We start from the raw sequence: 12,379 nt of genomic DNA on the forward strand, positions 1-12,379 counted from the left end.
GAAGAAGGCAGGGATCACCCACCCTTTTTTTAAAGTGTCTTAATAAACAAGACATTTGTAGTCGTAATTTTCTAATATTGTAAAACATATCTCAAGACTCCCTGCTCTCACAAAAATGAAAGCAGCTATAAATCACAGCCCTCTGATGACACACACATGGGCCACAATTCCTAACCTGTGGAGGAGTATCCCAGCTCTGCAAGTTAGTAATGGGAACTTCAGTCATGAAAGACGTAACTCATGTGAACTGAGGCAGATGCCCTCACAATAGTATGCTATTATTGTTAACTGTCATCTAGTGGGTTCTGACCCACAGTGACCCTGTATAGGGTTTCTAAGGAAAGGCTGGTGAGTTTGAACAGCCAACCTTACTATTCACACTGACCTAGTGATCGAATGCTTATCCTACATTGCCACACCAGGATGCCACTCAAAATTGTATGGAGGATTTCAAAAAGTTCATGGAAAAAATCCATGACATTTTCATTCATTTTTCCACAGATTTTCTGAAGCCCTCTGGTATATGGTTTTGTAGTGGTGGTGGGGATAGCGATAGCACAAGTGATGGTGAAAATATCAATAATTGTTAACATTCACTGAATGCTGTTAGAGATTGAATTGTGCCTTATCCCCTAAAGATGACTGAAATTCTGGCTCCTTGTGTGGTGCTGTAGGCTAATGCACTGGACCCAAAATTGGTTTGAACTGCAAGGTTGGTGGTTCAAGCTCACCAGCCACTCCATGGAAACCCTGTACAGGATAGTTATGGGTTGGAATTGGGCTGACAACACTTAACAACAACTGCTACTACTACAATCCTAAACTTTGGCATGGAAATCATCTAGTCCAGCCTCCCTCATTTTGCAGTTGAGGAACTTAAACCCCAGATAGGTGCACTTACATCCCAAAGCAAGCTGTCAATGTTAAGGCAAAGCTACAATCCAGGCCTCTTAATTCCTCACCTCTGTATACTCATTGGGGGAGTTCTAGTGTGGCACTGTGGGTTAATGCGCTGGACTGCAAAGTTGGTTTGAACCACAAGGTTGGAAATTCATGCTCACCAGCCTCTTCTTGGAAACCCTACACAGGGTCATTATGGGTTGGAACTGACTCACTGGCATTTAACAACAAACAACATATTCATCAGGGGTCCTGATGTGGAGCTGTGGGATAATGTGCTGGACTGCAAGGTCCATTTAAACCACAAAGTCAGAGGTGCAAATTCACCAGTCCCTCCTTGGAAACCCTATATAGGCTCACTATGAGTCGGAACTGACATGACAGCACTTTACATCAGCAGCACTATTCATCTGAAGAAGATTGTGGCTATCCATTAGAAAGGAACAGGCTGTACAAGTGCTTTGGGTGGAACAGACATATACACCATGGGGCTTATCTGGGGCTGGTAAGATAGAAACACTAGTACAATCCTGGGCTACTCAAGCTATCCACCTAGGTGGGGCAGGTATCGTCCTTGCTACGTTCAATCATCTATAACTCCCAGGTGATTCTCCATCAGTCCTTGAAGAATTTATCTTAGCTTCTGGTTCACTGTACTATTCCTAAACCAATTCCTAGTGGTTCTTAACAAAATTTCAAGATAACACAGATCATTTTTCAAATATCCTGGTCTCTCAATTCCTCAACTCCCATGTCATGGCCAGTAATTGAACTACCTCCTAAATCTTCATTTTAAGGCAAAATTGGTTTGAACCACAAGGTTGGTGGTTTAAGCTCACCAGCCACTCCTTGGAAACCTTATACAGGGTCATTATGGGTGGAAGCCAACTCAATGACACTTAAAACAACAACAAGAGCATTCTAACTCTTAACCTTCTAAATCTCCAGCTCATTCCTTTAGTATCTTGACTCCAATAACTCTCATACCTACCCACCCAGGACATAACGAGGACACTGCCAAAAAGTTCATGGAAAAGTGTAAGTAAAAGATGGAATTTCTCCACAAAATTTTTGAAGCCCCTTTGTATAGTCTAAGTCTTCCCAATTTTCTCACCCCTCTCTTGTCCCCACCTAACTCCTTATTGAGCAAAATTCCCTTACCTTTCTCTTGCTTAATTGCACTCACCTAACAAATCCTAAGCCCAGACTAAAGGCCACTTTCCCCTATGCAAAGTCTGTATAACACAAGCAGAATGTGTCTGAACAAGTCACCACAAGCATGTTGCCGGGTCTACATTTAAAATTCATGACCCTTCACATAAACTGTGCTCGTAACTCTGTCCATTTAAAGTATGACAAAAAAATCACACTGGTGGTTTTAGGTACATGTGTGTCAAAGCAAGGTAGACTTCCATGGAAATAAAGATCTGGGTGGGATATTTCAGATGATAGCTCAGTGAAGATGCAATGCCAAATTTCCCTACATACAAGCCATTCAGATATGTCAGGGTTCTCTGATCTTGCAGGTTGGCTTCTATTTAGACTGTAACTGCTCTGGGGCACACACTATGTCTTACTGATTTTTGTTTCATGCATGGAATTGAATAAGACACCTTGGTAAAACAGACATTCAATTCAAACTGGCCTCTTCTTTTGATTACTCCATCTTTTCTCACCTGTCAGTCAACTCATAAGCACCTATAAAGGTTTTATGGTTGTTCATCTTCCCATTTCTTCCTCTACCTCTTTCTATTAGCTTCTAGGATAAATAAAAGAATACTATTTCTAGTTCATCGCTTTCCCAACACAAGACAAAACATACATTGTGTGCAAGATGTGACGAAAACACATGGAAATAGTGGAAAAGTTTAAAATCCATTCATTTATTTCAATACAATGAAGTTGATGGAATTCTCACAGCTGGATCTATTAAGGAATAGAATGAGGAAATCCTGCAAAATTCTTCATTAAGTCTCTATTGAGCAACATTTATGATAATACCAGCAAAACTAGATCTGGGAACTGTTCCAAGCCATGAAGATTAGCAAGTAATCACAGGCTCAAATCTTAAAAGACAATTCTGGAGAGACATGAAAAGATTTAGAAAATTAACTAGCAAAAAGGGAATAATCGAAGAAAGACAAACTTTTGGCTTCTATACTCATATTCATTGGTCAGGATCTTCGTTAAATCCTGGATTCACCTACAGATAGCTTCATCATTGTACACCCTCTCTTCGCTTATTAACATGAATAAATTCCAAAGAACAAGTTGTTATGCAAAAATCGATGTTTTGAGAAAATGAGAATCACATCAGATAAAAAATGGAGGATGACTACATCATTATATAACTGCCAAACCATTGAGAACCATGCCCAGCCAAGTTAGCACATAGTTTTAGGCATTACAGCCAGTGCACCTAGTACTTTGGCATTCATTACTGCCAGGCATACGTCATTAATGAGCAAGATAGTAGGCTTTATACTATTGTAGAAAACGTGAAATGTCAGATAACAAGGCAGTAAGTGAGGAGCAGGTTGTGCTTCCATGTGATCAATCTGTTCTTTTGATCAATCTGTCTCCTCCTCTAGATTAGAAATAACTTGAAGGTGGGATTTGTCCATTTCACCTGCTGACTCCAGCATCAAGTGCAGGACATCTGTACAGGCAGCTTATAACCTAATAGGTTTAACAGTTAGAGTTCCAGTGTTTAATTTGTGAGCAGGATGCCATGCTAACACTACTATTGAGGCAACTGCTCAGCTCTGTTTCTTCATCTGTAAAATGGAGATTAAAAATAGCAGTTCACCTACAAGATTAACTAAATTAACACAGGCATAGCCTACAGTGTTTGCCAACTAAGGCCTTCATGAGTGTTAACTAGCAACTATAATTATTAGCTCAAATATACTGCCATATGATAGGCTTGCATGTCCTATCCATGCTGTCTCACTTGCCCCTGTTGAAGTGACCAAGTGACTGTAATAGGATCCAGGATTAGGAATAACCTTTCTGTCTGTGGTTTACAAAGGAGCCAGAAAAAAAAACCTCAACTGGGGGAAAAGAATCAAAATTGATCAATCATTTTCTCAAATGGGGACTGAATTTTTAACCTGCGAGCCAATACGGACAGACATGGAATTAATAATTTCTAAGTAAAATGACGGAGTCCTGGTGTAGCGCTGTCGGATAAGCATTGGATTGCTAAGCAAAAGGTTAGCAGTTCAAACTCACCAGCCACTCCTCAGAAACCCTATACAGGGCTGCTATGAGTCAACAAACTGTGAACTGAGTGAAGGCGACAGAGCAGATCATCAGATTTACATTCAGCAAATCATATAGTTTGCTTTATTATAATGGTTCCAACACCCACGTTCCATCAGTTACCAGTATTTACCTGTATTTCATCCTTTATTGTCAGCCTCCCTCTTGTTGAGTATTGCTTGCCCTGTCACCCATGTTAATGTGTGTGTGCACTCTACACTGTGAATAATTCCCTCCCCTCCTGCCACTGGGTCTCTAACCATCACAGAATGTTTCATTTAGTAAGAAACATACACACTAATACTTGACACAAATCAGTTAAAACTGTTAGCATTTTTAATGCTATTTTGCTTATTCTTAATAACAAAAGTGGTCCGTTACAAAAAAAGTAATTTGCCTTGATTAAAATTGAATCCATAAAAGCAAATAGGTACTAATTACGTACCTATTTACGTACTAATTTCGTACCAAATAGGTATCAATAGGTACTAATTATGAATGAATAATTAGAAAGAACACTCTATAATCGACAATTTACCAAGTATTTTACAGACATGTATTTTTCAGTGACCAAATCCTAAGTGCCCCGTTAGAAATTCGAAAGTTTATTATGACGCAGTGACAATCACCTAGAGTATATGACAGTGGTGGTTAACATTCACTAGCTCCCTACTTTAATAGTAGAAAAGCTGGGGGAAATGACAGTTCATACACAAGGCCCAGAGTTAGTTTCTGACTATCTTTGTACTTCTTTAAGAGAAGAAAACTGAAAACCTCTAAAAATGAACCTAAGCTATTGTGGTAGCAACCAAGTTAGTTACTCACCTAGGCAAACTCCCCTCCCACACTGTGCTGAGAGCCCTGCTCTGCACAATATAGCTGTACCTAAATGTTTGCTGAATAGATTAAAAGTGAATGGCAAAGAGTTAATCCCGAGCCAGGTTTTACTTTTGATCATTGAAAGGAAACAATGAAGTTTGATTTCAAATTAATTAACAAGGATATGAAGATAGAATAAAAATAAACTTACTTTAAAATATAATTAAAAATACTTAAAAGGTCATTTAAAGTGAAAACAAAAGAAAAAAATAATTAAGGCTGTTCCACTTTGGATTGGGTCCTGGTGTGGAGCTATAGGATAAGCACTAGACTGCTCACTGAAAGGTCCATTGCTTTTCAGAAACCCTATACAGGATCTCTTTGAGTCAGAATGGATTCACCAGCACTTAACAACCACAATACTTTTGATTAGGATACAAACATTGCCAGAAGAAACTAGTCCCACTGCAACAATCTGAAAACAATAAGCTAAAATATCTTAATTTTATTTTAAGAGAATGGAAAGCTGATGACTCAAACAAGTCTACGAGAACACCATTCCTTCTAGGGTAGACAGGAAAAATTGAAGGCTGCTTTCATCAGAGGTGCACGAGCAAGTGGAAGGGTTAGCCTGCTATAAGCCAAGGAACTTAGCTGGAATAAAGAGAAAACAGTCAAATTTTATCATCCGAGTCTGGGTTGGTATGGCCAATTGAACATGGAGAAACAGAGCTGGCCATCGATGGCTGCTGTGTGCTGGTGGTCAAGAAGCTGGGACGTAGAATGAAAAGCCTCACAGGTGTGGATCCTACATGGATACAGGAATAGACCTTAGCTTCCAGATGAAATAAAAGGTGAAAATGAAACTCAATACAGTAAAAGCTCAGCCTTAATTCAGTTCAACTCCAGATTAGGAAGAAGATTGCCTGAGAATAAAGATTATCCACTTCATGCTCTACACTTTTATAAAAACAATAAGGAAGCAGAAGATAAGTGATGAAGTGAGAAAAAAAAAAAAAATGTGACCCATAATCAAATAGGAGTGGGGAGTGGGAAGCCTTAATAAAAGGCCAATTAAATTGCTAGAATTAGTAGACAAGGACTTTAAAATAACTGTTATGGGGCTGTAGGATAACACTGAACTGCAAGGTAGATTTCAATCACCAGATCAGCGGTTCAAATCCACCAGCCGCTCCTCGGAAACCCTACACGGGGTCACTATGAGTTGGAACCAACTTGATGGCACTTAACAACAACAACAATAACGTAATGAATAAGTTAAAGAATCCAAAGGACAAATAGAAAAAGTCAGTGAAAAGATAAACAATTTTAACAGGGAAATGGAAATTCTAAAAAGGAAACAAAGAGAAATTCTAGTAATGAAAAATATAAAATCCATTCAATAAGTTTACTGAGTGGATTTAATAATGAACTGGACACAGCAGGGAAAAAGATTAGTAAAATAAAATATCAAATAATAAAAAGTATCCAAATTAAAGTATAATGAGAAAAATACCAATAATAAAATGAGAGCTGAGCACCAGTCCTATGGAATAGAGCCAACATGATCTAACATATGTGCAATTGGATTCTTAAAAGAAGAGATACTAAGCAAAGGCAATATATGAAAAGATATTAGGTGAAAACTTTTCCAAAACAGTTGAAAGACATCAACTCAGCAAGTGAAACTTCAAGTAGGACAATACAAAGAAAATGATACCTAGTCATATTATTGTCAACTGACAGAGAAAATCACAAAAGCAGTCAGATACATTATATCCAGTTTGGCTATTTAGAATAATGTTTGACATTTTTTTCATATTTATAATATTATAAAATGCTTAGGGATAAATTTAATTAAAAAGCATAAAAGTTATACTATGAAAATGACAAAATACTGTTAAAAGAAATGAAAGAATATCTAAGTAAGCAGAAAACTATCCCCTGTTCATAGATCTGAAGTCTTAATGTTAAGATGGCAAAACTACGCAAACTTATCTATAGATTCAATGAAATCAGAATCCCAACTGGTTTATTTGTAGAAATTTACAAGTTAATATCAAAATTCATATGGAATTGCAAAAGATTCAGAATATCCAAAACAATTTTAAAAACAAAAACAAAGTGGGGCAACCCATGCTTCCAGATTACAACCTGTATTACCAAGTCATAGTAATGAAGAAAGCTGCATTATAATTGACCATTTTGAGGTAGTCAAGCAAGATGAAAAAGAGGTTAAGGTAGGAGAGGAGGAGAGAGACACTGCTTATGATGGTGAAGATTCTTAGGTACATGATAGGGTTTAAAACTCGTGTCTTATTCTTTCATTACCTGGATGCTTGTCTAAAATCAACATTTCCACAAGACCCTCTCCCCTCTAGTGTTTTCAGCACCTGATCACTCTTCTTCCCATTCTTGGCCTTCCATATTCGCTAAGTCGTATTTTCCTGGTAGCATAGTAGTTACGAATCAGGCTGATAATCTCACGGTCAGCAGTTCGAAACTACCAGCTGGTCCGTGGGAGAAAGATGAGGCTTTCTGCTCCCATAAAGATTTACAGCCTTGGGAACCCTGTACAGGGTAGCTATGAGTCGGAACTGACTCCATGGCACAAAACAACAACGACAACAATGCAACTTTTTGGAGTCCTGGTGTGGTGCTGTGGGTTAATGTGCCAGACTGCAAAGCCATTTGAACTGCAAGGTTGGCGGTTCAAGTTCACCAGCCGCTCCTCGGAAACCCTATACAGGGTCTCTATGGGTCGGAACTGACTTGTTGGCACTTCACAACAACAACAAAGACCTCTTATCACTTCCTTTGACACTCCAAGTAGCTAATCTTAAATCTTGCAATTTTTGCTTTCAATACAGAGGATGTTATAAACGAATCTCTATCATTAAATTTTATCACTTAGTGAAAATGGGCAATTCCTTGAAAAACATAACATCCCAAAACTGATACAGGAAGTAGAAGCTATGTAGTCTTATACTTGTTAAATTGGAGTGCAGTGGCTCTGCAGGATAAGCACTGTACTGCAAACCACAAGGAAGTGGCTCAATTCTACCAACTTCTGGACAGGAAAAAGATGAGGCATTCCACTCACATAAAAATTTACTATTAGTCAGAACTGACTCAGTGGCACTTAACAACAACAACAAGATGCTTGTTAAAAATCCATTTTAAAAACCATTCAACCCACTGAATAGCTATCATCTTATCTAGATGGGTCTGGTGAAAGGAGATAGGGATAAGACTTGTAGGATTCAATAGTGAATAACTGTTATTATGACTAATCGCAACTGTCACACTTGTAAAGGTAGAAGTTTTGTAACAAAAAAAGGGGAGTAGTTAATCTTACAGTCCAGAAACAGAGGACCCTAGGACCATCAAGAGAGAAGCGCACAAGCAGAGCGCGGGACCTTATCCAGAGAAGCAGCAGTGCCAGAGATGGAGGCAGAGATGGGGCATGGCGAGGGGAACGGCTGAGGACTCTAAATTCATCAACTAAGAAGAGAAGGACTAAGAACTGGTGGCCAGGAGTAGACTTGCAGAATATGCCCTTTGGAGATGTAAATTATTATATATGCTTGAGTGGGTTTATTTTGTTTGTGTGTTTTTTAAAAAGCTAAAGTGGATATACAGAAATACTTTTAACTGATGGTAAATGGAGGGGATTATAATCAATGTAATGAAACAAGTTATATGAATGGTTGAATGTGAAACTGATGATGTGCCCTGAAAACTTTCACTCAATCCACAATAAAAACCTTAAATTAAAAAAAGAACAACAACAACAACAACAACAAAATATTCAATCAATAAAACCCTCCTCACACAGAAATCTCCAAGTGAATATAACAACATTGGTAAATTCTACAAAACATTTAAGGATAAATAAAATATAAAAATATCAAGTCGAATTAAAGAAGTCAGACAGAAAACAGTCCACACTGATTACAGTTGTAGGGAGGTCAAAATTTGGCAAAGTTTAGCAGTTCCATAGGATAAGTACTGAACTGTGAATCACAGGGTCAGCGGTTTGAGCCCATCAGTTGCTTCTCAGGAGAAAGATGAGGCTTTCTGTTCCCACAAAGTTTTAAAAAGCTGTGGAAACCCTGTACAGAGTTGTTATGAGTCAGAACTGACTTGATGGCACTTAACAACAACAACAACAACAATCTATGGCAGAGGTCCTCATGTGGTGCAGCAGGATAAGCACTGGACTGTTAACATCAGGGTTGGCAGTTCAAACCCACAAGACATTCCTCAGAAATCCTATGCCTGATTGCTATAAGCTCGAATCAATTGACGGTACTTAACAACAATTTATAGCTATTAAAGTCACTATCATGTTAGCTTTGGGAAGTTGATGGGAACATAGGCATTGATGGAAAATGATCCTGGGAAACTTCTTGGGGGTGATAAAATATTCTATATATCTTGATCTGTGTGGCATATACAATGTAAATGTTCACCAAGCTGTATGTGTATGTTCCTGTATGTCAGTTATACTGTAATAAGGCACTGTTCATAAGTAAATAAGTTAAAAATTTCTCTGACTCATCTGCAATCTTGAGGGGAAACCTGGAGTGGCGAAGTGGTTAAGTGCTATTTGAGCCATTAGCAGTTTGAACCTACTCATTGCTCTGCAGCAGAAAGATGTGGCTGTCTGTTACCCTAAAGACTGAGACAGCCTTGGAAACCCTGCGGGGCACCACTGCTCTTTCCTATAGGGTCAACAGGAGTCAGAATGGATTTGACTGGAACCAGTTAGGTTTGGGTAATCCCTTCAGAAGGAGTCTTGAGAGCACAACAGTTAAGTGTTTGGCTGCTGCTGAAAAGTTGGCATTTCAAACCCAGCCAGTAGCTCCACAGGAAAAACAAAACAACACCTGATCTTCTAAAGATCACACACTAGAAAACCCTATGGGACAGTTCTACTATGCTACATGGGGTCAGTGGAAGTAAAAATCAATTTGACAAGCACCCACCAATAACAATAGCAACAACAACAATAACAAGGTTTCAAAAGATCAATAAAGTTACCAAGTATATTAAAACAAATATTGCTATCTGGAATGGTGAGGTTCTTAGTAAATGTTAATGACCACAGTGTAACAATGACTATGAAGGAATTTTAAGCCACTATGCCATCCAAATTGCATTTAATTTCTTTTGAAGTCCTTGATCTCTTTGAGGATTTGATGAAAATAGTCCGTGAATGGGACTATTACTCCACAACTGTACCCCCACCTGAAATCTGGAGGGTTTGAACCCTTTGTATCTTACAGATACCTACTAAAAATCTTCTTTTAACATCCATCTTATTATTTTTTAAAATTCACTAGTTCTTTTCATTTTTCAAGTACAGGATCTTTTCAGTCACTGAAAATCATTTGTATTATTATCCACTTAATTCTTAGAAGCAATGTACCTGAAACTTCACATTCTGGTTGATGTTGGACACACGGAACTGCTTCAGGAACCGTTCATCCTCGCTCCAGAACAGGCGGATGTCGGGAATGTCATACAGGATCATGGCCAGCCTTTCTAACCCTAGACCAAAGGCCCAGCCAATCTTCTCTGGAGCACCAGCTATAATTAGAAAACAAAATAAAATAATTGTTTCAAAATGTAAAAAGACTAGACAAAGCCCCAAACCAAACCCCCTGCCATCGAATTTATCCTGAATCACAGGAACTCTACAGCACAGAGCAGAACTGCTCCGTTGGGTTTCCTAGATGGTAGATTTTTATGACGGCATCAGCCTCATCTTTTTCCTGCAGAGTGGCTGATGGGTTTGAACAGCCAACCTGTGCTTAGCAGGCCAACACTTAGCCCAGGGCTTCTGAAGACTAGACAGGTAGCTACTGTTTCCTGATAATGATCAATCGTATTGACTGAGTGCTTACTAATGGCAAGGCTTTGAAGGGGCTGGGAAAACATCCAAGAATGGGCTCAGCCTTCCATTTTTCTTCTTCTCCACATCTCAAACTTTTCTCATGAAGTACACCATCTCTAATAGTATCTTGCATTCCTTATTAAATTCCAGTCTCTTTTAAGCCCTACTCACTGCATCGGAGCTATTATTTTCACAGAAGCAGGGGAAAAGACAGTCTCTGTCCCTAATCTGCAGGTATGTCTACAACACATCACAGTACGTAGTTCACATTCAGAAAGTGTATGTCAGTCAGGCCTTTAAGAGCGCTCATTCTAGCAAGAGCTATTTTAGCTGCTTCAGAACCATGGAGAGCAGCTGAGCCAAGGTGAAATGCAGATCTAGCATCACTCACCCCAAACACAAAGTGTGCTGGGAGTGACGCGGCGCTTCCCTGACCAGGCAACCCAGGTAGGGAAGTCTCTGGGGAAAAGGGGCAGAATCGCACATATGCAACCTCTATCTAGCAGAAAGACAGCCTTTGAACAAACATAAGATCTTATATTTTAACAGTCTGAACTTGTTTTCTTAAAGATCAAATTGCTGACGAAGTACAGGCATTTTAAGCTTTTGCCTGCCTGCACGGGGCTCCCACCCCCTGCAAGTGCCTCTGCCCCCTGCAGACACTGGAATGCAGGGCTAGAGCAACCTCACTTAAGAGGCTGCATTTCCAGAGAAAAGGATAACAAAGCTGAACAAATAGAGAGGGATATCAGCGCGGATATCAGGAAAATTGGGGTACTTATGGTGCAGAGAGACTGAGAGAGGCATTCTTTACGTCATCAAATACGGACACTGCCTCCCTCCAGCCATTATCCCAGCCCTCTACAGCCCCAGCTTAGACCAAGGCACAGGCCCGCCCACTGAGGCCAAGGCCCTCCCAAGGCCCAGACACTCCCACTGAGGCCAAGGCCTAAATCACATACCTGCCGCAGCCAAGGTCCAGGGCCTCCAAGGCCCAACCCGCCAGGAAGCCAAGTTCCTGAGGCCCAGTGCCCCTAAGACACAACCCGCCCGCCTGAGGCCCAAACGACCCGCCCGAGGCCCGACCCTCCTGCAGCCCGGTCGCTGATGTCTAGGACCCCAGAAGCCCAAACCACCTGCCTGAGGCCCAAACCACCCGCTCGAGGCCCGACCCTCCAGCAGCCCGGTCGCTGACGTCCAGGACCCCAGAGGCTCAAACTGCCGGCCCTAGGCTCAACCCGCCCGCCCGAGGCCCAAACAGCCTGCTGCGGAGGCCCAGGCCCAACTGAGGCTCAAAAAAGTTACTCTGAGTTAAGCAATAAGAAGCGTGAAAAGGGAAGACCACATCCTGATCACATCTTCCTGGAGGTAATCAGAAAACATAAAAAATTACCAAAACACAAACTTAATTAATTATTAGGGCCACAGATAAACATTAAACATGCCCAAGAAGCAAAAACAGATGACCATATTGGCACATGTCCAGAAAAAAGA

At 40.1% G+C, this 12,379-nt stretch overlaps 1 protein-coding gene across 1 annotated transcript in view; it reads right to left on the reverse strand.

Moving 5' to 3' along the window:
* Positions 1 to 12,379, reverse strand: part of FARS2 (phenylalanyl-tRNA synthetase 2, mitochondrial) — a 615,217-nt gene that overhangs the window by 308,658 nt on the left and 294,180 nt on the right. The window contains exon 4 of the mRNA XM_006864111.1: positions 10,418 to 10,578. Within this exon, the coding sequence (XP_006864173.1) occupies positions 10,418 to 10,578 (161 nt within the window). The remainder of the gene's footprint in view (positions 1 to 10,417; positions 10,579 to 12,379) is intronic.

The sequence above is a fragment of the Chrysochloris asiatica genome, unplaced genomic scaffold (assembly GCF_000296735.1).
Source record: "Chrysochloris asiatica unplaced genomic scaffold, ChrAsi1.0 scaffold00060, whole genome shotgun sequence".
NCBI lineage: Eukaryota > Metazoa > Chordata > Mammalia > Afrosoricida > Chrysochloridae > Chrysochloris > Chrysochloris asiatica.